Raw genomic sequence first — 24,302 nt, 5'->3', positions numbered from 1 at the left:
TACTGATGGTAGTAGGCACTAGTACTGGGAGAGAAGAATCCAGGATGGATGTGGGTAGCATGTGGGCTAGTGTCCTGCATCTTCATCCAGGTTTTCTCTCTTTGCAAGGAGATGCTCCTTAGACTGGGGCTGCTTCTCTTCTGCATGGATCCTCTCCATTAGTGGTGCCCATCTAGCATTGAGTGTGTTGTCTAAGCAAGCACCCTTGGCAGCCAGTGGATGGAGGTGGACACACAGATCCTGTCTCAGGTTGACTTAATTCCTGGAGGTGCTGGTCTCAGGTGCTGTTCCCTGCAGATTAAAAAGATGGACTGGACACTTCCAGGTAACTAATTTGAGAGAGGATGAATCTCTTTTCTGTGTCCCAGAGTGGCCTTGTCATGATACCTCCAAAGGAGCACCACCATCAGCTCAAGGGCAGGTAAATGCTCTCCATGGTGCAGCAGGCATGCCGGAATTGGTCCCTCTTGCTCTGGGGCTCCTCTGGCTGCAGGACATGAATGGTGTGTCATGGTCCTGGTGTGCCAAGTCCTTGCTTAGCTGGGCTTTGGCACACTTGGCTCCCAGCTGTGCCAGGAGTGCTGTGTTTGCCCTCTTGCCAGGGGAGGTAGGAGCTCTCCAAGTCCAGGGATGGATGCTGTCCGTGCTTGCTGCTGGCTGGAGTGCCTGTTCCCCATCATGCTAGGAGAAGCCTGGTTGCAGCCAGCAAGCCTGCAGAGTGTTGGCCTTTGGAAAGGGGTTTTGCAAGCGAAATAAATGGCACTACTTTGGCCAAGCTGATTTTTCATTGCAGCCCTGTGGGTTGTGGTTATTTAGCATGCGTCCAAAGCAGTTGCTTAAAGGCCGAAGTGGTGGATGATGAAGCCAGGAAAGGGCAGAATTGAGCGTTAGTGAGAATACCTCCATCTGCAGGTGCTCTGCAGCTTGTGTGAACATACCTGGGCATCCCCCACTTGTTCACCTTGCTGTCACAGGACGGGGATCAGAGCTGGCCAAACACCTCCCTGAGAAAGTGGGTAAACACTGGGCAAATTTGTCCTTGTCCCAACAGCTGCTCTCCAAGTATATCAGATGCTGGAAACAAGTGCATGAAGGGCTGGGTGTTTCCCCTGTGACACCACACAGGTGAAAAGCCACTTCCAGTATCCAGGCAGGTCTGGTGCATCTCCTTGGGCTTGTCAGGCTCTGGTTTGGGGCCCAGCTGCACACTGGCAGGTCCCAGGGGACCTGCTCTGACTGCCAGTGGTTTTCCTTTTGTGCAGCATTTCTGCTGGGGGCAGCAGTGTCTCTAGGGACCCCCTGGGATCATCAGCAGGGTTTGTCAGGCCTAATTTCCTTTGTCTGTTTTTACTTTGTGCTGCAGAGAGGCCAAGCAGTTTCTTGTGTCTCACTAAGCTTGTTTGCAAAGGACAAACCCTCACGTTGATAATCTAAATGAAGAATTCAGCTTATCTGGGGGAGGCTGTAGCCTGCGTTGGCTGCTCTGCCCGTACAAGCCCCGCTGTGTCCGTGGGAGCGGGGAGTTATCCGAAATGCACTGTGCCTCTGTTGGGAATGATGTATGTAGCCCTGCCTGAACACCAGACCTATGGGGAGCCACGGGCTTTGGAGCAGACCAGAAACCCTTTCTGAGCAGCAAACGGCCTGCCCATGAAGGGGGAGCCCGATGGAGGCCAGTCACCCTCCGGAGCTGACTGAGAACAAACTCCTGCAGCACCCAGGAGCTCTGGACCCTGCTGGGTGTCTCAGCCCCTCGCAGTGGCCGTGCACAGCTGGTGTCCCCTGTCCCCAGGCTCTGCAGGCTCTCCCTGCCCGGCACTCGCCCAGCTCGGCTCTCGGTGGGCAGCGAGGCAGCTTTGTTCCTTGCCCATGTGTTGGGCTGTGCTGAATTGCTGCAGGTTGCTTAGTGACCAACTCCACACGGGTATTCTTCCTGCCTGAATAGGGCTTTTCTCTTCCCAAGAAGTTGGAAGAAGTTTCCCTTAGACCCTTCCCTTCCCCCTCCTCCTCTTTTGTTTCCTGCTCCTCTGGGAAGTGGGATGAGGCTGAGTCCCGCAGAGCGAGGGCACCATGGTGGGTAAGGAGGCTTTGGGGATGGGCTGGCAGCCCCCAGCCCGTGCTTTTCCCCAGCACCCAGCTCATCTGTGCAGCTAAGGCTTCCCAGAGTCAAGGGAAGGAAACTCCCTGAGAGGCTTTCCGCACCAGCAGAGCCTGTTCCCTCCAGGCTTTCCTCTCAGCACAGCTGGCATAGTTGATGTTAGCAGGGATAACTTTGGCTGGAGAAGGGCCTTTGCTGTGGTCTGGAGTTTCCCAGCAAGCTCAAAACCACATCCTCTCTGGCCCCAGAAAAGCAACTCTGACCCGATGGTCCCCTTCGCTTCCTCACTTTGCTTTTGGCCCTCCTGCACCAAGATGTCCTGTCCCATCGTGGGCTAGCCAAGGTGCAGCGCACACAGGGATATATCCCTTGGAGCACAAGTCCTGATGTGTCTCACCAGAGCCACCTCACCTGGCCTTGATGCATCAGGTCTGGAACAGCCATGGGAAGTCGAGGAGGTTTGGAGGTTCCATTTCCCAACCAACTTCTAGCCTGGCACAATCTAGTGTAGCAAAACCTGTGGAGGGCAGCTACAGCCCAAGCACCCTTGGCAAGAGCCAGGATTCAGGGCTTGGGTGAGTCCCTCAGGGTGAAACTGGCAATGCCAGGCTGTGCTGGAGTAGCCCCAGCCTCCCCAGCATGGCTGAACAGTTGGTGCCATGATGCAGGGCCACCCCAAACGTCCCCAACCAGGTCCTAGAGGCTGGCACGCCAGCAGCATTGTCCCAGTGCCACCAGGTGGCAGCTATTGTTCAGGGACCTGTCGTCATCGTGCCGTCTGGCACATCCAGGTTTGGCACTGGCCATGTCCAAGTGCCATGCACAGCCCTGCCCTGCCCACGTTGCACCAGACTGTTGTTCCCCAGTGTCCCTCACTTTAATGCCCGCCTGTCCGTAGGGTTTGTGGCCCTGGAGCTCCTTGGGGTACGTGGGGACGTGCATAGAAGAGGTTCAGGACGTGCAAGTGCCACCCTCGCAGGTGCAGAATGTGTGCAGAGGTGCAGCCTTGGTTGTGAAACATGGCACAGCGCTGGAGGCAGCACAAGCGGAGGGACCGACAGTGGAATCGGGTCTGGCATCCCGAGGGATGCCTCAGACACAGCGACTCTTCGTGTGCGGACACGACACCTGGTGCCAGCGACCAGCAGCATCTTTCCCCACTGCCAGCCTAGAGCTCCAGGGTCTGCTGGATTCAAACAGAGGTGTCAGATTTGAGGATGAAATAACAACTGTGCTTTAGCACCTCCAGAAGCTGCTGTAGCATCAGCCCTGCTTTTTTGGGAAGCTCTTGGTGAGTACCATGAACTGTTATTACAGCTGTGCCCAACTCCTCCCTGGATTCCTCAGCCTCAAAATACTCCCTGCCAGGTTGCAGGAGAGAAATCCCCTTGTCACTCGGAGCTCTCATGTTGTCACCTTTCTGGCAGGACTTTGAATCTTTTGTTTGGTTTCTATCTCTTTCCCTTTTGTGGTGTGGCTGCTTGTCTGGCAGAAGCAGGGACCGTGTCCTGCTGCATGTTCGTGGGCACGTAGCTCCTTGACTGAGCCCAAAGCAGGAGGAAGCAGATGGGCCATTGTGTCCTCGCTTCTGGTCAGCCTTCCAGGCTCCGGAGAGCATGGTTGGGCTGACCAGGAGCAGGGACACAATGGGTTCTGCACCATGCCCTGGGTCCTGGCGCTGGCAACCAAGACCAAACCCAACCAGGTGCCAAAGGGAGCCACTGCGTGTGACACACACGGCTCCTAGCCAGCCTTCTGCAATGGTGGCACATCCAGATGGTCACTCCTGTCTCTTTTCTTCCCAGGCAAGGAACTGAAGCACAGAGCAGCCAGAGGTGGATACCAGCGCCGGGCTTCCCAGCATGGAGCAGGTGCTCTCTCCGAGTGCGTCGCTCTCAAGCAGCTGTGGCTGACTGGGTGCCATGGGAGTGTAACAGAGGTGTGTGCCAGCTCCAGGTCAGCGCAAAAAACCTCTATGCTGGTGGCTTATCAGGTGCTATTGATGTCTCTCAAGCAGAGGGAAGTTTGGGGCAGGCCCTCAGTGCATAGGGTGGAGGGTTCACCCTCTTACACCTCCGCTGTGTGGACCTAAGCTCCCTTCTCCCTGTGCTGGGGATGTGGCAGCAGGGAAATCCAGTCAGACCAGAAAAACTATTGATAATAGGGGAGGGAGAACAAGATAAAGGAACTGGCCGTGGCTTTGTTGTGCAAAAAGCACCAGATGACCTCAGAACGCCTCCCCTGCAGTGAGCCCTCATCTGCAGGTGCTGGGGCAGGGCCCTGCAGGCAAACAGCTCCCGGGGGTGCAGCAGCCCCTGCTTCCCAGAGGAGCCTGGCTCCTCTGCCAGCCTGAGCAGCAGGACTCTGGGTGCTGCAGGGCTTTCCCAGCTTGGCCTGACTTGAGCCTCGGCGTGGTAAATCCTGGAAAGATACTTGCTGAGTCCTGAGGACATGCCAAGGCTCCCTTTATCCCTCCCATGGCAGCCATGCAGCGTTGGGACCGCACAGGCAGACGAGGGGCTGGTGCCCACCTGCACGGGAGATGGTGTCCCTTCTTCCCAGCTGTGTGCTTGGGGACAGAGTCTGGCCTGACCCCTGGGCCACATGGTGTTGAGGCTCCTGTGGTTTAGCAGACCTCAGGACTGTCTCTGCTGCTAAGAACAAGGCAGGATCAGTCCACATCTGCTCTGCCTGGTCCAGTGCTGGCAAGAAAGGGGAAGGCAGTGGTTTGTGCTGGCACCCTAATTTCTCAAAGGTGTTTGCCAGCTCTGCATGGCCCCAGGGCATAACCCAGAGCCTCACAGGTTGCCTCATGCCCAGTGGAGAGGGGATGGCCTTCACACTGTGTGTTCGGCTTATCTCAGCCCCGGTCAACGGTCCAGGGCTGACCAACGGCTCTGCCATGCACAGACGTTTTTGTGATAAGAGCCGGGCTGGGCCCCAGCCGTGCCACGGGGAGCGAGCCAAGGTAAGCCACACACTGCCATTGCAAGTGAGGTTCTGACCTGCCACCCTGGCCCATGGCTCGTCCCCTGCAACCTTCCTGCTTTTGGGAAGAGCAGGAGGGGTCTAAAGGGTGTGTTTCCCTGATGGGCCGCATCCTGCCAGACTGGCACAAAGGTGGGGTACATCAGCTCCGTTTCACTGCACGGCTGCATCCCCGAGCCCCTGTCCCTACCTGCTGCGTGGGGTTGTGCGCCAGGCAGGAGGGCAGAGCCCAGCGCTCGGAGCTGCAGTTGCCGTGGGGAGATGCTGAGCACAGCCCTGAGCATCTTTGGTCATCCGCAGCTGACCACCACACGTGCCCTGGCGTCCCCATGTCCAAACACCCTCCGTGTGATCACTTCCCTGCTCACCTCCTGACTTTGGTTGTGGAAACACCTAAAAATCCAAGCAAAGACCATCGGGAGCATCCACAGCACCGCCCGGGCAGGGTTCGTGCAGGCGGGCGCTTGGCCTGACCCCGTTTCTGGGGGAACCTGGCGAGAGGAGGTTTGGCCGCGGTGTGCCCTCGCTGCTCTCCCCACCCCGTGGGGAAGGGGCTGTGCGTCAGCCTCCCGAGAGATCTGCTGACCAATTTTTCATTATACCATGGCCTTGCCTCCGCAGGCAGCCATATGGCCCCGCGTTCTCCAGCGGGGCTGACACAGCGACGCGTTCCTAGGTCCAGACTTTGAATTTCAGGGACATTTTCTATGAGCAGATTTTTGGCACTTTCTTAAATGCACTTCTGACCTGTGCTGAACAAAACGGGATATAGAAATCCTCCAGGACATTTTTGGAGATCTCTTTTTCTGAGCTGGCAAGTTCATTGTGGCAAAGACCACAAGACTTTCCTGCACCAACCTGTGGCCAGCAGCCAGATGGTTGCAAAATGTGCTTTTTTATCTCTCTCCCTCTCTAGCCATGTGCATGGCTTGGGTTTTGTTTCCAAGAAGTAATCACTGGAATAAAAAGTCCAGGCTAAAAATGATACTTGCTGGTTTTCACTGTAATGTCTTTTGTATTCTTTTCCTCATCTTTATTTGGCAACAATCCTCCTAAAAGGTTTTCACACTTGTTTAACTTCTAAATTAAGCACCACTTAATTTTGGGGCATGGGCCAAAATGCATTGTAGCACAAAACGAGTAGAGCAGATGAAGAACTGTGCATCTCATTTTCATGCTTTTGAATAAAAAACCCACAAAAAAAACCAAAACAGTAGAAAACCATATATCATGGAAACAGAGAGATGAGAATGACGTGAAGAAACCGGCTCCTCCATCCCTCTGGGCAAATGCACGAAAGCTGCTGCTCCACCAGGGTTTGCATAATTGCACCATAAATGCCTCAAAAAGGCAAATTCCTGACTTTTCCCAGGTCATTTGCTCCGGACCATCAGTTGTCCACCTCCAGGGCCAAGCCTTGCTGTGTCCCTTGTGGCTTACTAGAACGGTTGGTAATAATTAGCCATGATTAACGAAGGACCAGAGTCAAGAACATATGAACCAAGGTGGTGGGTCACAGGGAGCGAATCCATCAGGTCAGAGGGAACAAGGGCAATCCCTGACTCACACTGGGTGGGGACAGGCTCCAGGCTGGGGGACCTTTGAGCAGGACCCCAGACTCTTGTCCCCTCTTTGCTGGCCCTGAGCCTTTACCCCCAGGGATGGGGAGCAGGCTTTACTCATAGAGGCAAAAAGTGTCAAATTATTTCATCGCTGCACCATTTCTCTGAGCTGCCCTTTACTACCAGGGTACACATTAACTCCCTGCCTGCCCTTTTGCAGTTTTAGCTCCAGCTGAGCTTTAGACCCGATTTCATCCCTGCGTGTCCAAGCGGTGATGGTCTGTCCTGTCCTTCCTGCGTCTTGCCTGCTCCCTCCTTCCCCGAGACGCCCCGTGCCCAGCCAAGCCTGCCTGTCACAGCCCCTGCGCAACAGCAGGGCTTGTGCCCTGTAAATTTTCTTTAAAATCATCCCAACCACCATCCACTCGTAGTGGCCCAAATCCAATGTCCGCTCTCCCAGTGGGATGAGGCCAGCAGTGCCACTGCTGCCAGCTTCGGGTCACAGACCTGCTCCTGTGTTCACACCAGGACATCACCACCGATGCAACCTGGGCACTTCCTGGGTGCCAGCCGGTGCCCTCCCTGCACAGCCAAAATTCCCAGAGGACCAGAGCTGGCAACTGGGAGACTTAGAGTAACACAAGCCAGAGGAGACTGAAGCAAATTCTCATGAAATTATTTTTGCCTTTATCTTCCTTTGAACGAGCAGCATCACTGGAAATGCGTCTGGGCAGGCAGGAATGGAGCTGGGGGGTGGTCGGATCGGGGGGATAAGAAGCGTTGGGGAAAATGCAGCTGTGAATACACCAGCCTGGGGGTGCACGGGTGGGACTCGGGAGCAGGGATGGGGTTTGGCCGCGGGTTCCTGGGTCTGAATAACGACAGTGGGTATTTGGGGAGAGGCTGGAGGTGGGTGGCACCCTGGGGTGACATGTGGGTGCTCGGGGAGTCGCGGGTACAGCACTGAGGGTTTGGATGGAGCAGGACTCACCACGCTGCTGCTCCCTGAGTCTGGTGGCTTCCTAAAAACCCAACCCCCCCAAATCACTGCAGATCAACTGAAAAAACGCTCCTTTTCCTTTCTGAGTCCCTTCCCCCACTGCAACAAACATTTTGGTATGCATATTCTCCCTTTTTCAAGGCTGTTTTCTTTGTTTAGATGAGTTTAACTCAAGTAATGTTGAAATACTCTTTCAAGAAAGAAACTGAAGCCCTTCCCTTTCAAAAATATTAAAATGCTTCATCCAGATGTCCCCCAAACCCCTTTTTCCTTTCCCCCAGCCCAAACTATTTGTCAAACTGAGCACAAAGCCCTGAACGGTTTTGTTTGCTGCGAAACCACGTTGGGAGGGAGCGATCCGTTTGGGCAGAAAGCGGGCAGTGCCAGGGGGCAGCACCCCGACTGCATCCCCCGCGTCTCCCCTTTCGCACCAGATCTGCTCCCGCAGCGGCGGGTTTGCCGGCGAGCGGCTTGGCGTGGGTGTGTGCCACCCTGCTGCTATCCGGTACTCCAGGGCTGGAGCCCGGCTTCGCATCGGAGCCTGGATTTTCTGATAGATTTGTAATAAACTGCTGCTGGCTCCAGCCCCGTGGGGTCACGGGGCGTTGGCGGGGGCCACGTGTGCCACCGGTGGGGAAGCAGCCGGTGATGAAAGCGCGTGTTTGAGCCCAACAAGGAAGTTACGGAAAGGGGGAACCTCCGTGCTTTGGGAGCTGTGGGTGGGTGGCATGAAAAGGAGGCAAAAAAAAAAAAAAAAAAAGCGCATTTCCCTGCTGGTCTGAGTAAATGTTTAATTGCCGGCTGGGAGAAAAAGCAGCTCAAAAGTGCTTTTTTTCTCAGCAAGTCTGAACCAGTCAGCCTGGTGCCTCCTCCCTCCGGCTCACACCCTCCCTCCCACCGCTCCGGAGGAATATCCCAGCCTGCTCCAAGGTGCAGTTGGGCACCAAGGGCAGGACAGAGCGGTGTCTGCACCCACTGAACCGGGACAAGAGAGGGGCCGGGAAGTTTGCAGGGCCCCTCGCAAGCAGCGACGGGCCAGCGGTGTGCCCGGTGCAGGCAGCGCTGGCTCCCACACTCCCGCTCGACTGCGCTGCTCCGGCAGTTGGATTGCCTGGGATGGGGTCGCCACACTGGAAACGCCTCTGCTTTTTGCTCCTGGCAGGTTTAACATCCTCCCTGCTCCTCTACGGTCACTACTACGCTACGGTGGAGTCGCCCACCAGCCAGAGGATCCTAGCCGGTAAGGGGGGACGGGGAGTGGGGTGGGAGGCAAGGAGGTGCAAATCCAGCGTGAGGAATCACGCACTGGGATGGAGAGGGAGAATTGGGGTGCTGGTGTGGACCCCTTAGTGCAGGTTATCCATGCTGTGCCCCCATTCTTAGCTGATCTGAGAAACATGCTTGCAGCAGGCTCTGTTCCCCGCGAGGTGTCCTGGGTCCTGCTCCCAGTCCAGTCTAGCCCAGGGGTGCCCAGAGCAGGACCCCGGGGGCGTGGGGGGCTGCAGGGGTCCCTGCCTGGGTTCAGCCCATCCCAGTGCAAAGAAACCATTGCCAGGGACGGCTGAGGGTGCTCAGCCTCCGGCAGGATCAAACCCCCTTCAGCAGCCAGACCCTCTCGAACCCCACGTGTCTCCGCTGGGCTGATTTAGGATCAGAGCCCCCTGGTTGCCCAGGGGGAGAAAGATGTTCAGTCCCCATGGAGCTGCACTGATCCCCCCACACCCTTCAGGGGCTGGGCACGGCTGCCCACAGCCCCCTCGGATCCCCGGGCTGCCCCCCCACCGCTTGCAAACTCCCAGGGGCTGCAGCATTTCCTGAACTCCAGCAATTTGCATTTCCCCCTTTGCGGTTGCATCTGCCTCCCCTGCATCCTCCACCTCCCCAAGCCCCTTCCCGAGTCTCCCTGATGCCAGGGGGGTGAGGGTGCTGGGGTGCCCCGGGGAGCCCTGGGGAGCGTGGCTGAGGTGCAGAGTGTTCTGCACAGCGCTTGGTCTGCAGAACCAGGCGCCCTCCTCTCCTGGAGCATCAGGTCATGCAGCAGGAGAGTGCTACGGGTGTCCCTCGCCTCCGCACTGGGTGCTCTCGGGTGCTGTCGGTGCAGCAGAGTGCAGCTGCCTGGGTGCTACCTGGGAGAGGGGGATGCTCTGGGGACCGGAGCGGGTCCTGCACGGGGTGAGCTGAGTGTAGGCAGGTTTGTGCTGGGAGTCACTGGGGATGCAGCTGGCCGGGCTGCCCTGGGGTCCAGATGCTCCCTGTTCCCCAGCAGGGAGCTGGGGGCTGTGCTGCCCAGGGCAGAGACTCCCTCTCCTGCCAGGCTGTGGGGCAGAAGTTGGCTGTTTCCAGCCTCGGCGGTACTGGGTGAGCGGCGGTACTGGGTGAGCGGCGGTACTGGGTGAACGGCGGTGCTGGGTGAGCAGCGGTGCTGGTGACAGTGGCAGGCGGTGCTGCACGGTGCTCTGGGCAGGTCGCGGCTGAGCTGTGAAGCAGCTCCTGGCAAAGAGCTCGATGGCCATGAGAGGGGAAACTGAGGCCCACAAAACAGCAGGATGTGCCCAAGGATCACACTGGATCTGGGAATGGAAACCAGCCGTGCCCTGACACAAGGTCTGTGGCCCATCCGGGCAGCAGGGTGTGGAGGAGACCCATGGGATGGAGCCGGGAGGGGGTTGGGGGTTGGGGGTTCACCCCACCACACATCAGGCTGCAGGTGACTCGGGCACTGCCTGACCCTGCCTGGAGCTGTGCCAGCCCCGCGTGCCCCCGCTGCAGAGCCCACCTGGGCTCCTGTCCCCTGACCGATGGGACTGAGAGTCAGCTCGTCCAGCCCCAGAGAGGAGCCCAGGGCGAAGTAATGAGGAGCTGACCTGTGCTCCAGACCTCTCCTGGAGTTTTCCTCTGGGCTTTAACCCAACTGCTAAAGCTAGGGCCAAACCGGAGCGAGTCCCGTTTACTCCGATTCCCTGTGTTTACAAACATGTCACCCTGTGATCGCTGCTCATCCAGCCTGAACCGCGCACCCCAGGGAATGGGCACTGTCCTGCCGACAGATGCAGGACCGAGTCCGGAGGTGGAGCGGGGACGGCCGGGGTTTTGCGCGGCTGATGTGCCATTGCAGAGCACGTGTCCCGCTCTGCCGGCCGTCGGGGCGGAACGGCAGGGCTGGGGGTGCTCACGCTGCCCGGCCGTCTCTCGGAAACCCCGCCGGCGAGCTGCTGGCACCGCTTGTGCCTTTATTATTGGGGCAGATGGGATGAGCACGGAGCTGTGCCCAGCCTCGCCGTCCGCTCTGGCTCTGCGCCGGGGGAAGAGGCTTTCTGGAGCTCGGCCCTTCATGGTGGGATGGAGCAAACGCTTTCTGAGAGCGTGTTCGCGTCGCTGCTTCGGCTCCCTCAAATGGCTCTGCCGGGCCCTGGCAGTGTTTGCTGAAGATAAGGCTGGAGGTGTGCTCACAACACTCGTACATGGTGTTATCTTCCGGAAAGGGGGACTGGCCGCGGACCAGAGACGTCATATTTGTGAATGCCACGACAGCGCGGGAGCGTACCCAGGCTTGGCTGGCGCTGCTGCCACAGCCAGTGCCCGGGTGGCCACGGGCCACTCCTTCCCTGGAGCCCCATTGTGCATCGGCCGGTCCCAGGGAGGGTTGCCATCTTCTGAGTCAACCAAGCATCACGAGGTGCTTCGCCAAATCCTGGCGGGTGACGTCAAAGCGTTTGGCTCCCCAATGCGCCCCTGAGCTGCTGTCTGACAGGGGGGGCTCAGCCACCCCACGCCCTCCCCAGCAGGGTCTGGGCAGCGGCCATGGCCAGGATGGCTGCCACGATGCAGGGAGATGGCTCCGGCCCCCACAGCCAGGGTATGAGCACAGGGAGGTGCTGACACAGGGGCTGGGTTTGTCAGGTCAGCACCCACCTGATTCTGCCCCTCTGCTCTGCTCCAGTGAGACCCCCCTGCAGTGCCACGCTCAGCTCTCGGGCCCCCAACAGAAGGACATGGAGCTGTTGGAGCGGGTCTGGAGGAGGCAACAAAAGTGATGCTAGGGCTGGAGCACCTCTGCTATGGAGACAGGCTGAGAAAGTTGGGGCTGTTCAGCCTGGAGAAGAGAAGGCTCCAGGGAGATCTTCTAGCACCTTCCAGTACCTAAAGGGACTACAGGAAAGCTGGAGAGGGGCTTTTTGCAAGGGTGCGTAGTGACAGGACAAGGGGCAATGGCTTTAAACTTAAAGAGGGGAGATTTAGATTGGATCTAAGGAAGAAACTTTTTACATTGAGGATGGTGAGGCACTGGAACAGGTTGCCCAAAGAAGCTGTGGCTGCCCCATCCCTGGAAGTGTTCAAGGCCAGGGTGGATGAGGCTTTGGGCAACCTGGTGTAGTGGAAGATGTCCCTGCCCATGGCAGGGGGATTGGAACTGGATGATCTTTGAGGTCCCTTCCAACCCAAACCATTCTATGATTCTAAGACCTGGAAGAAGTGATCAGCGGGTGCCACACGCTGTGTCTGGCCATGGGTGGAGTTGGGTCCCAGCTCCTGTCAAATGACAGCAGGATCCAGCCTGCCAGGCTGCCCGCACCCAGCCCCCTCCAGCCAGCCTGGGCACAGCTGGCCCCGAGCCCCCCCCCAGCACCCCTGGCACTTCAGAAAGAAGCACAGCACCCTCCTGCTGCCAGTGCCCGAGGCTTTGCCTTGTCCTGCAGGCACTGGGATGAGCCAGGGAAGGGCAAAGGGAAGAGTCTGTCCCAAGAAACAAGAGTGGGAGAGCTTGGAAGGCTGGGGAGGGGCTGGGAGTGTGCAGCTGGGGCTTGTGAATCTGATGGGAAGGGCTGGGAGGGGCAGCAGGGCCGGGAGAGGCTGGTTGCGTGGGGCTCCTGGGCAGCAAGAGCCTGGGCATGGGGTGTGAGGGCAATAGCTTCTGGGGTCCGGTGGTGGGTTGTGTGGCTGCGGCCAGAAAAAGGGTGGGTGGCCAAACCAGGGGGCTTTGCGGGCAGGGGGGTGTGTGGCTCCAGGGAGCTCGGTGCTTTGACTGGTTCTGGCTCTGGGTTTGGAGCAGGGAGGTTCCTTCAGTCTCTGGTCCGTTGTTCAGGTGCTGGTGATGTTGATAAGCTCCTGCTGGTGAGGGGTGTGGGTTGGGGATCTCCTGCGTTGTGAGACAGAGGAAGCAAGTAGGGCTGGAGCAACTTGTGAGGGTGGGCTCCCTGGGGGTCCCACGGCAGGCTGCTGCAGCTGTGCTGACTCAGCACACAGAGCTCTCCTTGTAGCTGCTGGGAGACCCTCACCTGGGCGAGCTCTGCTCTGGCTGGTGTGTGCTGTTTGTACCTGGCAGAGCTGGGCTGAAAGAGCAGCCTCCAGCGTAACCACCAGGTCTGGTGCAGCTGGTAAGTTTGATCGAACTGAGTTTGTTCAGATGCTGGCAGCGATAACAGAAAGGCTCTGCGGGAAGCTGCAGCTCCGGCATCTCCCTGGGACGGCTCAGTCCTACCTTGGTGGTTCTCCCTCCTCTCTGCCAGCTTGGGTGCTCCCAGGGTAAGCCCAGGGATGAGCTGGTGGCTGCAAGGGGAGGTGGGTGCTGTGCCCGACCCCTCTCCCAGCTCTGGCATCAGCACTCCTGTATGGCACGCAGCAGGATGGCTCTTGGCACGTGTTTAGGGGGCAAGATGTGGCCGTGGGGCAGGGCTGACCCAAGGACCTTGGCCCTGGACTGCTGTGTCTGTGTTTTGAATAGCAGGGGCTCCCTGGCTCTTGCAGGGGAGTTGCCTTTTCATGGGATGTCGAGCCAAGATGTGCTTGATTTCAGAAGCTGCTCGGCTCTGCTGGCGGTGCCCAGCCCCTGGGTAGGGGGGATGCCATCGCCCTCAGCATCACCTGCCCAGAGCTGGTGGTGCTGGGATGGGGCAAGGAGGGAGCTGAGATGAAAGCCCCCTTGGCCCCAGTGCCCCGTCCATGGCTGGGGAGATGCTCCAGTGCCTAGTGCCAGCACCCAGCCAGGGCGCTGGGCTGTTCCCCTGCGTCGTGCTGTACCCCCGGGGTGGCACAGAGCGTGGTTTGGATGGCAAACAGGTCTGGATCCGCTCGCAGGCAGGGCTGCTGGCGCTTCTGGTGTCAACAGGGGCCATAGTGGGGACGGAAACCCAATGCCTGCTGCGCAGGGCAGAGATCGCGCCGGCGGGGGCCGGGGGGAGGCAGAACTCCGCTGCCCACCTGCCTCTACCTGTGCCCGGGCTCCCGAGCAGAGATTCCGTAACAAGGGGGCCCTTGTCTCCTCCACAATACGCCCCTTCTGCCCCGAGCACCTGCCGCTGGGCTGGAGGCGGTGCCAGGGGGGCTCTGAAGGGCCCTTCTGTGCGGGGATGAATGGGAGCCTGTTCCCCTCCGGTGGGCTCCCACCTCCTGCTCGTCGGGCCGCGACCCTGCCGGCCCCCAGCCCCACATCCCCCCCACCCCGGGAGGCTGGGTCTGCTCTGCCTGGCCCCCCCTGGGGGCTTGGGGCCCCCTGAGATGTTTGAGGTGGGAAGCTGTCTGCCTCGGTCCCCCAGCGCTAAATGAAGGCTCAGGGCAGAGGCGGGGGTCCTGTACACCCCGAGACCCTCCAGATCCCAGTTGCCACTTGCTTCTCCCGGTGTAGCGACTAACTGGGTCCCGCTAGCCTGCCCAGCTTGTCCTAACCCCGTCCCCTCGGGAAGGGTGGGATGGTGGGAAGAGCCAGGGAAGCCTCAGCAGGGTCCCCCCAAGGCTGGGCTGGGTGTGGGTTTTGGTACGTGGGAGTCCTGGTGGTGAGACCCCCCCCAGGAGACGGCAGCTGCATTCTGCATAAATGCGACTCTCTGCTCACAGAGACACGTGGGCGAGGGGTGGGTGGGCGCAGGTGGCAGTGGAGGGGACGTGATGAGGTCCCTTGCCATAGCTCTTGCAGGTGGGGGGGTGTAGGAGTACAGCAGTGTCACCTTCCTGGCTGATCCCTCCCCGGCTTCTTTCCCCAGGCTGCTGCAGCCGGAGCCACTGGTCCTGGCTCCGCCGGGGACATCGCAACGAGCCAGCAGCCACAGAGGGGCCCTTGAAGGTGGCTTAGAGAGGTAAGGGGGGAAGGTGTGCACAGGGGTCCTGGCACAAGCTGAGAGACCCTGCCCACTGTGGGGTTCCCCAGTGCCCAAGAGATGGATTTTTAACTCTGCTGTATGTTCCCCATTTTCCAGAGGGAAGTCCTTCAAGCCTTCCGCCAAGCTGGAGGAGCCCAAGCCCAGCGGAAAGCAGGTGATCATCAGCACAGAGTGGGTGGTGCCCGCAGTGCCCCCTCCTTGCTAGGTTTTGTTGGTTGAAGGTCTATGTGGGGAAGGTGAGGAGGAGCAGCATCGTCTGGAAGGGGTTCTGGGGGGTGTGTGCAGAGGAACAACCTCCTCTGTCCATGCACGTGAGTCTCCCCGGGCCTCTTGCAGCACCTCCCCAAGCGATTCCCCAATATGGAGATTGGATCCAGCGTCACCCGCTCCCCTCCAACCCTGAGACACCTGGGCCACCAGCCTGGGTGGAGACTTGTGAGGATGGACCCAGGCTCTGGGAGGGACCAGTGCTGGGCACTGGGGCTGTTCTCATACAGCAAAAGCCTTTAGCTGAGTGCCCACACTAGAAGGTGCTGAATCTTCCACAGAGCTCATGCTCCCCAGTGGCTCTGTGAGCCCTGGTCCTCCCAGCCCCGATGACCTGGGTACCAAAGGGGGTTTTGCAGCAGGAAACTGAGGCATGAGGTAGTGCCCTGCCTGGGTGACCCAGCAGAACATGTGATGGACAAGGAGTGTTTCTGTCCCTGGATTTGCCCTCTCCTCGGTGCCTGCTGAGGGGTGGAGATGTTGGAGGGAAGGTAGATATGGGCTGGAGACTGAACCCAGGTCCTCCTCCCTCCCAGCCGAGCACGTGCCTCCGCTCGGTGATGGCCAGAGCAAAGGCAGACCCCAAGTTTGGGGAGATCTTCCGCTTCGACATCCCCGTGCTGATGTGGGACCAGCACTTCACCCCGGAGACCTGGGACAGGCTGAAAACACGACACGTCCCCTACGGCTGGCAAGGCTTGTCCCATGCAAGTACGGACTCACCTGGGATGGGGGTGGCAGCAGATGGGGCAAGGGGGGCGATGGAAGGGTGTGGGGCAGCTCGGGGTGTCTGGGGAGCCCAGCAGAAGGGACTGAAGACACGGGGCAGGCAGAGAAGCCCTGCGATGTAGCCAGGGACAAGAAAGGGGGCTTACAGGAAAGCTGGAGAGGGGCTTTTTGCAAGGGTGTGTAGTGACAGGACAAGGGGCAACGGCTTTGAACCTAGAGAGGGGAGATTTAGATTAGATCTAAGAAAGAAACTTTTTACAATGAAGGTGGTGAGGCACTGGAACAGGTTGCCCAGAGAAGTTGTGGCTGCCCCATCCCTGGAAGTGTTCAAGGCCAGGTTGGATGAGGCTTTGAGCAACCTGGTGTAGTGGAAGGTGTCCCTGCCCATGGCAGAGGAGTTGGAACTAGATGGTCTTTGAGGTCCCTTCCAAACCATTCTGTGATTCTATGATTCTGTCTCTTCCCACTCTGCCTTCCAGGGTGTGGGTGGAGGGGACGGCTTTGCAAACGCCACTTGCTGCATCTTGTGACATTTTCCCCAAATAAAAGCTCCAGTGTGTGCATGATTATTAACTGGGGCCGGAGGAGCTTGGACAACCCGCTCCATTGTTGTGGATGGAGATTATTTCCATTCCTACCCCAAACCCACTCTCTGCTCTCCCGGGCAGCCACCGGCTTCAATCCCTGGGCTGGGAAGTGCTGGGGACGGTGCCGGGGGAGTGAACTGGTGACAGCTGCAAGGAGACATTGTCAGGAGGGGGGCATGGCAGCAGCATCCACGGGGCTGGAGATGTTCAGATGCGTCCCTGTGCCTTGCACAGCCTCGGGTGGTTGGAGCAGCCTTAGGATCATGGGGGGCTGTGAGGGGGTGACACCAAGCCTGGGAGAGGAGGGACTGGCTGGTGTCTCCCCATCCCACCTGTAAACCCCTCTCCTGCATGAGGATGGCTGGAGCGTTCTTGTGTGCTGCTCCTGGATGTGCTCTTGCACGAGGCTGTCCGTGTGTGCTGTCGCACACCTAACCACACGCGTGCTCACGTGAGCTGATGCGCACCTTCTCCCTGCTGACCGGCCCCATCCTGCTCTGTTCCAGCGGTGGGCAGCACCGTCCGGCTCCTCAACGCCTCCGCCAACCGGCGCCTCTTCAACAGGGACAGCCTCCCCGGGGGCTGCGTCCGCTGCGCCGTGGTGGGCAACGGCGGCATCCTCAACGGCTCACGGCAGGGCAAGGCCATCGATGCGCACGACCTGGTCTTCAGGTGCGGACGGGTCCTGGGCAGAATGGGGCTGTGGGTGCTGGGGACAGGCCAGCCCTGGACACGCATCACGCGTTTTTCCCACAGGCTCAATGGTGCCGTGATCAAAGGCTTCGAGGATGATGTTGGGACCAAAATCTCCTTCTATGGCTTCACGGTGAACACTATGAAGAACTCCCTCATTGCCTACGAGGAGTATGGCTTCACCCAGATACCCCAGGCCAAGGTGAGACCCCCAGGGCTTGTTGGGGAGGTGACACCAAATTGTCCCTGAGGCTGGGCTTGCCCCCTAAACCTTCTCCCCATCTCAGGAGCCCTCAGTCCTCGCCCCGCTGGTGTGGGCAGTGCCCCCAAACCCCCCCCAAGTGCCATATCTATGTCCCTGCTGCAGGACCTGAGGTACATCTTTGTCCCCTCGGATGTCCGTGACTACGTCATGCTGAAGTCGGCCATCCAGGGCAGCCCTGTCCCCGAGGGCTCGGACAAGGGTGATGAGTGAGTAGCTCCCCAGAAACCCCACCAGCACCTTTGGTGCTACACCTCAGGGAGCGTGACTTGCCTGCCCTCACCCCACATCTGTCCCTGGTGGGACAAACCCCAAGTAGCTCCAGGACTCCCATGATGTGACTTCTGCCCTTTTCCTTGCCCCGCCGCAGGCCACAGAAGTATTTTGGACCAGAGTTGTCTGCAGAGAAGTTCAAACTGCTGCATCCTGACTTCTTGCAGTACCTGACGACGAGGTGAGGATGACAAGAACCGTGGCTGCTGCCCGGCTTTGCTGCGAGTTGGGCTCAGACCACCTGCCTCCCACCACTGCCCTTTCCAGTGCAGACCGGTGACTGCCCAGCATCAAAGCACAGTCCCAGTCCTGCCCAGGCACTGGAACCACCTCTGTCCTGCTCTCTGCAGATAAAGCACAGAGGTTTGTCCCCTGCCGTTCCCATTCCCTGCAGCACAGCTCACATCCCCTCCTGGCAGGGAGACTCCCCTAGCCTCACCGTACTTACCTCACCTCCCACTTCCCAAAATAAATTAAATTTTGACCTAGTCTAAGAGGAGCAGAGGTAGGGCCCAAAGGGATTGTCATCTCCTACCTTTAGGGAAAGCAGGCGCCTGGGCTGAGGCATTTCAAACAGCTGGGAGGTGCCTTTCAGCAACCTGCAGCAAAGGAGCTGAACCTCAGTAGTAGCCATCAGAGAATCCACGAGCTCTGTGTTTCACTTGGTGCTCCAGCCTTACTGGGCACTGGTGCCACTGAGTGCGTGGTGGGGGCTGGATGGTGCTGGGTGGTGCTGGGGGCTGTGGAGCTGTGCCAGCGTGAGCCCCCCCGACCTGCTGTGCTCACCTGCAGGTTCCTGCGGTCGGAGCTCCTGAACTCGCAGTATGGCTCGCTCTACATGCCCAGCACCGGCGCCCTCATGCTCCTCACTGCGCTCCACACCTGCGACCAGGTAAGAGGCCACGGGGCCACCTTCCCCCTGGGGAGAAGGGGGTCGGTCCCTCTCTGGCTGCTGGGGGCTTGTGAAGGACTACCATAAGGGCTGGGGACCAGTGTGTCCTCGTGGCTGTCCTACATGTGCCACCCCCTGTGCCTGGAGGGGAGGGTGATGGTACATGGACCACCCAAGGTGAAGCCTTGACCCGATCCTCTGTCTGTCCCACCTCCCTCCCTGCAGGTCAGTGCCTATGGGTTCATCACTGCCAACTATGAGCAGTTCTCAGACCACTACTACGAGCTGGAGAAGAAACCGCTGGTGTTCTATGCCAACCACGACATGATGCTGGAGGCAGCACTGTGGAGGAGCCTGCACCGAGCGGGGATTATGACCCTCTACCAGCGGTGAGCCCGGGTGGTCACCCACAGGGGCAAGTCCAAGGACTCCTGTGGCTCTTCTCTTTCCCGAAGGCCACCTCCTCCCTCCTGAGGGCTCTCCTCAGTTGGCCAGCCAGCCCAAGGAGCAGGCCCACCGCACTGCAGCCAGTGGTGGTGTGATGGTAAGGGGCAAGCTGAAGCCGGTAGAGAAATGTTGAGTTTTCTTGGGGACCTCCGGCAGTGTTTCATGGCTCAGTGTGATTGAATGTACGTGGCCTTTGGGGCACCAAGAAGCACCACGGTATGTGGCTGTGATCTCCCAGCCCCATGAACATGGCTGTGGGGCAGCAGTGGCCCCTGCGAAGCACAGACGGGGCAGGGTGATGCTGGAGGAGGATGCTGGAGATGTGTACAGGTGGCAGCCTCTGGCTGGAAAACATCCTTCACCTTGCCATCATACTCCAGATCATCACCATGGTGGGATCACAACAGGCACGATGAATTCTTGGACCGGAGACTGGATGATCCAACTAACGGGAAGGTGGTGTGTTTGGAGAACACCTCCCTCCCAGACTGCAGAGAGCCTGAACTCTAGCCAACTCGGGGTTGACGTGTGCCACTTTCCAGAAGGATCTGTGTACCTCCATGATCAGCAGGACAGACAGTGGCTTAGCTGTCCTCTCCCATGACAGACAGAGTGTGCCCTGTCATTTTCCCCTTCTCTGGGTCATGATGTTTTCGAACAAGGAAGATCCTTAAAAGCCATCAGCTAAGAGTAGGGTTACTGCAGCCCAGCTGGGACATCAGAAACACAGCTGGCCTTTGAGGATCCTGGAGATGAAAGCTGGCCTACAGCCCACGCACATGTGGCAGTGGGTTTGTTGGGTTTTTCTTGCATGGGGACCATGTGGTACCCTCTAAGTGCTTGGAGAAGGCAGCCCCATGCCAGCTGGGTTAGGGAACCTGCTGGCTCGTTGTGTAAGTCTAAGTGATTGTCGCTATTTTTTTTCCTCCCCCCCAAAAAAAAACCAGGGAGGTGAAGGTTGTAAACGTTTCAACCATCCCAGATAAGCCCGTGCTGCTAAGGCAGACCCACTGGGGAGGCTACTCCAGCGGGTGGTGGCCAGAGGGTTGATACGGCCCAGCAGAGCGCGGTGTAACCGGAGACACTTTCCCACTTTGTGTAATTACATAAATGTTGAATGATTGTTTTCTTTTATGCCTGTTTCTGTTGTTTTGATGAACTGAGCAGGGGTCAGACAGCTGAGGAGCTGTTGCACATAGCAGAGCAAGTCTTGGACTGGGGAACAGCCCCAGAGGCAGAGATGGGGACGGGAGCGGGGTTAAACTGGGGAAACCTGGGCTGGCAGCAATGGTGCCCCACGCAGATGCCACGCTGGATCTTCAGGAGCAGGTCTGAGGAGGAACGAATTACTGTGGAGATGGCAAGAGCCAGCCTGGCCATGAGCCAGGGAACCTCAAAACCCCCTCAAGCTCACAGCAGGCTGCTTTGGGCCAGTCCAGATGGGCACCACAGGTTAGTCCGTCAGCCTGTTTCTGATGTAATCTCTAGCTTGGAGCCCATCTTGTGTTCCCAGGTCTCAAATTAACCTTTGTTCGCATCAGAGCCACCCTACAATGGTACCAAGCAGCCTGTTAGGCCTGTTTTTTATTCACAAGCGCTCAGCTAAACCTCTTTTGTGACAAGAACGAGCCTGATCCTCAGATCACCTGACCAAGATAGCACCAAAACCTCCTCAAACCAGCTCTGGCCAAGCCTGAGCACAGCCCATGCCATGATTTTGAACGTGGCAAGCAGCAGTGCCTTGATGCACAGGGCAAAAAGAACAGGTTTTAAAAACAAGCGCTGTCACAGTGCAGCGTCCTGCCAGGAATCCCATCTGGCTGACGGGCAGAGCCCTCTGTGCACATCAGGAACTACCCACACCCTGCTTTCCCATTGCAAAAACAAAGGAAGGTTTTTCTAGCCAAGGCTGGAGCCCTGGAGTTAAACACACTCCATTTTAAGGGCTTACCAGACAATGAACCTGATGGCTGTACTACTGCCTTTCCCTTTTCCTCCCTTATCTTTGAGTTTCCAAGCAGACCCCAAGAACCATTTCTGTCATGAGTCCCAGCTTAGCCATAAGTACTTTTGTCACGCTGTTACCAAGAGTTGCTTTCCTTCAACTTTCAGCGTCTGCAGCCACGCAAGTCTTTACGTATCAGGGAGGAGTAGGTTTTGCTATGAAGGGTAAGCTCACAGCTGCTTGAATTTCAGAAAGCGTGTGAACCCAAAATCCTCAAAACCATTTCTGTTCAAGTAGATAACCTTTACAAAAAGAAACCCCAACAACCTCCAAAAAACAAAAACACAAAGAAAAACCAACTTCAGCTCCCAAGATTTTCCATAACTTATTTTATTCTGGAACAGAACACAGCAGGGAACTACTTCTTCCTCCAGCCAGCTGTAGATCAGGTCCTAGTGGAAAAAGACAGTGTCAGAGCAAAGCAACTGTGAGCTGAAAAGTTTCTGATTTGTGCTCTTTATTTGAGAGTACAGGTCTCAGAAAGGAGCAAGTTTTTGTCTCCAAAGCCAAGGGCACTAGTATCCAAAATCTTCTTGGTTTTAATGGGAACTTACCCAAGATGCAGTTGCAGCAACCCCTGAGCAGCAAGGACGAGCCTGCAGTTACATTCAGCTGGCCCTTTTACACTGTTTGCAGTGATGTAACCGTGACCATTTGTGAGACCCACTCCAGAAGAACCTTCCTCTGTTGCTTCTAGAGCTGGGAGACACCACAAAGCAACGCTGTAACTGCTTTGCTAAAAAAGTGTGTTCTGCAACAGTTCCTGCCCCTCTCCATTCTCAAAGCACTGAGCAGCTTTTACTTTTCCTGTTTATCACCAGGCTGCCTCTTCACTTTTTCCCCCCCTTTAATCCTTTGAAGCCAAAAGCCCCACATCCTTTTCCCAGTGCCTGGTGCTACTTGGAACACAGCTGTATTGACAGAGCAACCAACCCGACCACTGGTTTGTACCATCATTCCCTCCCCTTCTGCATACCAACCTTGGTTTCTTAAGAAGTCCACTGTCGTGAGGTTTGCTTGTCCAGCCTGTCAGTGAATGTCATTGTTCTTCTGCAAACAAACACAAACCTGTTAAATAAAGCGTGAAATTATTTAGCAGAATGCAGCTGTCAGCTACCTGGAGACAAAGTGCTGTTACAGGGTGTGTATTCAGTGACTGTACGTCAGGTGAGATAAAAATGCTTTTCTTATCTGCCCTTCATCCTACCGCTGTGCCTGTTTGGATAAGTGACTTACAAGCTCTTCACAGGTGTAAACTGTGCTATGACAACAGCAGCCAGGGCTCACACTCCCTGTGGTGATCCAGGCTCCAGAGCTGGCTGCTGAACCGCCTGTGTGGATGGGACAGTGCTTGTGCTGCAGTCGCACACCGCAAGGGCAGGAGGAAAGGGGAGAGATGCTGCGTTTGCTCTACTGGTGCCACTCACGTCATCTGAGTCTTTGCGAGGGGCAGGAGACCCGCTAGGGGCAAACACATAAGCCTCAGTGGACAGTTGTTTCTCCCTCACAGCTGAGTTGTCAGACAGGGATAACAGCACATCACGGGCTCAGTTCATCTCCTGCCCGTGACTATATAAGCTCCTCAAGGTCTACAAAATTACACACAGCAAAGACACCCAGATGTCAACACGCTGATGACCAGTGTTCTTCCTGATGACTCGTATTTTTCCTGGTAAGCGTTCAAAGATTAGATATTCTACTCAGCAGGTAAGTCATGCTGCCTACCGATCTGACGTATAATTAATCAATTAAAAACGAGCCGCATGCAATACTGAAACATTCTCTTACCAACTTAGCAGATGCCCTCTTGCTGTCTTTGGGCAGCAGTACAATCCCAGGATTCTGCAGGACAATTTCCTCCTAAACACAAGTTGCATTGAACACTGTTAGCAACAGCACTTCGAATAAAGTTTGTCCTCCACGCATTTCTTCTCCACCCCTTCTGAAAAAACACAGCACTGGGTCACAGAGCAAGAATTAAAGACAGGAAGTTTTCAGAAGCAGGCAATTTTTGTCTCACAAACTTAGCACAGCAGAAACCTGTCCCTCAGAGACAAAGGAGGATGTTTGCCAGTCAGTTGTCCTACTCAGAGACAAGAAACTTTGGGAGGTGGATGCTATTTAAATCCTTCCTTAGAAAAAAAAACCCAAACACATCAGCTCTGAGACTTTGGTGATTTAGACCCTTTTTTAGCTGTTTCAAGCAGACATCCTCATCATACAGAAACATCTTAATCCACCTCCCTCCTTGCACAGAAGAATAATCCATTCATCCAGGACGTAAATTGCCTATGGGTTTGAGAAATGCATTCAAGCAGATGTAAGACAGACATATTCCTTCTGGAGAAGGATTCTTCAGGGTGTGTCCTCTGGTATATGTGAACTGCACCTCCCCACCCCCAGCAACCTGATGCAAGTTTGAAACAGTCCCAGTGGACCTCCTGGTAAGCATACAGACCAATTATTCTTTCACTAGGTCTATTTCTGTGACAAATAACAGTTATGAGATGAGCTGTGTCAAGTGTCTCCATAATGGGCTGTCATCTAATCCCTCCTACTTCTAATCCCTTCTACTCTTGCTCACCTTTGACCACGCTGACAAGCAGGTGCTCTACTGGGCACCAACAACCGTAAAATTCCCATTCATTCTGCACTGCCTTTCAACTTGTGCTCCATGGCAGCGAAGGGCTGCACACTCGGGTGGCAGCTGCAACAAAGCTACAGCCTTGATTGGCTTAATTATATTAATCAAGCCATTGGGCTTTTATATCTCCTCCCAGTAGCCCCAGGGACACAGCAGGATATCACCTAACACAGCAGAACGAGTCTTGCTTCCACAGCCCAGCAAGAGGTGAAAATTACACTATGACCCGGCAGATGCCGTTTCTTACCATCGTGCAGCTGGTGCAGGTTTACTGGAAGGAATCGGCTTCCCAGGGAGGTGAGCGTTTTTACCCTTGCGTGACACCCCGCCATGCTCTGAAACAGAGGAAGGAGACAGAGTCAGTTCATGCAACAGACCGTTCCTGTACCTCTGTGTCTTTAACGCTGAGCCTCAGAGTTATGCTTCCGCAGAGGAAAGATCCGTTTCAGACAGGGATAACTTTATATCATCACTAGCTCAGCTTCCAAGCCCGGACCACGCAGGTCCATCCCAAAAACTCAAGCCTGTTCCCGACCTTGTGGTTAGCGTGCTCCGCGGGCACCGCGTGGGCACCGCGTAGGCACCGCTCGCTCCCGTGCCCTCCCTGTGCGCGGGCACTCGGTCCAGCGCGATGGGTGACGCTGGCTCAGCCCGCTAAACCTCCCGTGCCAGGAACCGGAGCCCCGTCCGGGTGGCGAGCGGGAGCCGCGGGGCCCAGCGCAGCATGGCGGCGGGGGCGGGCGGGGGCACCATTCCGTCCC

General features: G+C 57.0%; 1 protein-coding gene, 1 long non-coding RNA gene and 1 other non-coding gene across 3 annotated transcripts; 1 reads left to right on the top strand and 2 right to left on the bottom strand.

The window, feature by feature from the left end:
* Positions 1-8,764: 8,764 nt before the first annotated feature.
* ST6GALNAC2 (ST6 N-acetylgalactosaminide alpha-2,6-sialyltransferase 2) lies at positions 8,765-19,967 on the top strand. Its single transcript, XM_086624114.1, has 10 exons — positions 8,765-8,910; positions 14,626-14,718; positions 14,839-14,896; positions 15,546-15,720; positions 16,832-16,997; positions 17,082-17,220; positions 17,386-17,489; positions 17,651-17,734; positions 18,346-18,445; positions 18,671-19,967. Exons 1-10 carry the CDS (start codon positions 8,765-8,767, stop codon positions 18,836-18,838), a joined length of 1,233 nt encoding a protein of 410 aa, XP_086480240.1. The 3' UTR covers positions 18,839-19,967.
* Positions 19,968-21,218: 1,251 nt separating this feature from the next.
* Positions 21,219-23,749, bottom strand: LOC147527359 (uncharacterized). Its single transcript, XR_015222743.1, has 4 exons — positions 22,686-23,749; positions 21,878-21,965; positions 21,452-21,596; positions 21,219-21,289 (listed from the first exon to the last, which is right to left on the bottom strand). It is a non-coding gene; the product is annotated as an uncharacterized LOC147527359 (long non-coding RNA).
* Positions 23,750-23,945: 196 nt separating this feature from the next.
* LOC147527358 (small nucleolar RNA R38) lies at positions 23,946-24,022 on the bottom strand. The gene has a single exon (XR_015222752.1). It is a non-coding gene; the product is annotated as a small nucleolar RNA R38 (small nucleolar RNA).
* Positions 24,023-24,302: the final 280 nt, after the last annotated feature.

The sequence above is a fragment of the Tauraco erythrolophus genome, chromosome 20, assembly GCF_009769465.1.
Source record: "Tauraco erythrolophus isolate bTauEry1 chromosome 20, bTauEry1.pri, whole genome shotgun sequence".
In the NCBI taxonomy this organism is placed as follows: Eukaryota; Metazoa; Chordata; class Aves; order Musophagiformes; family Musophagidae; genus Tauraco; species Tauraco erythrolophus.
The sequence above is the reverse complement of the archived record's forward strand: the minus strand, read 5'-3'. Positions and strand labels throughout refer to the sequence as shown.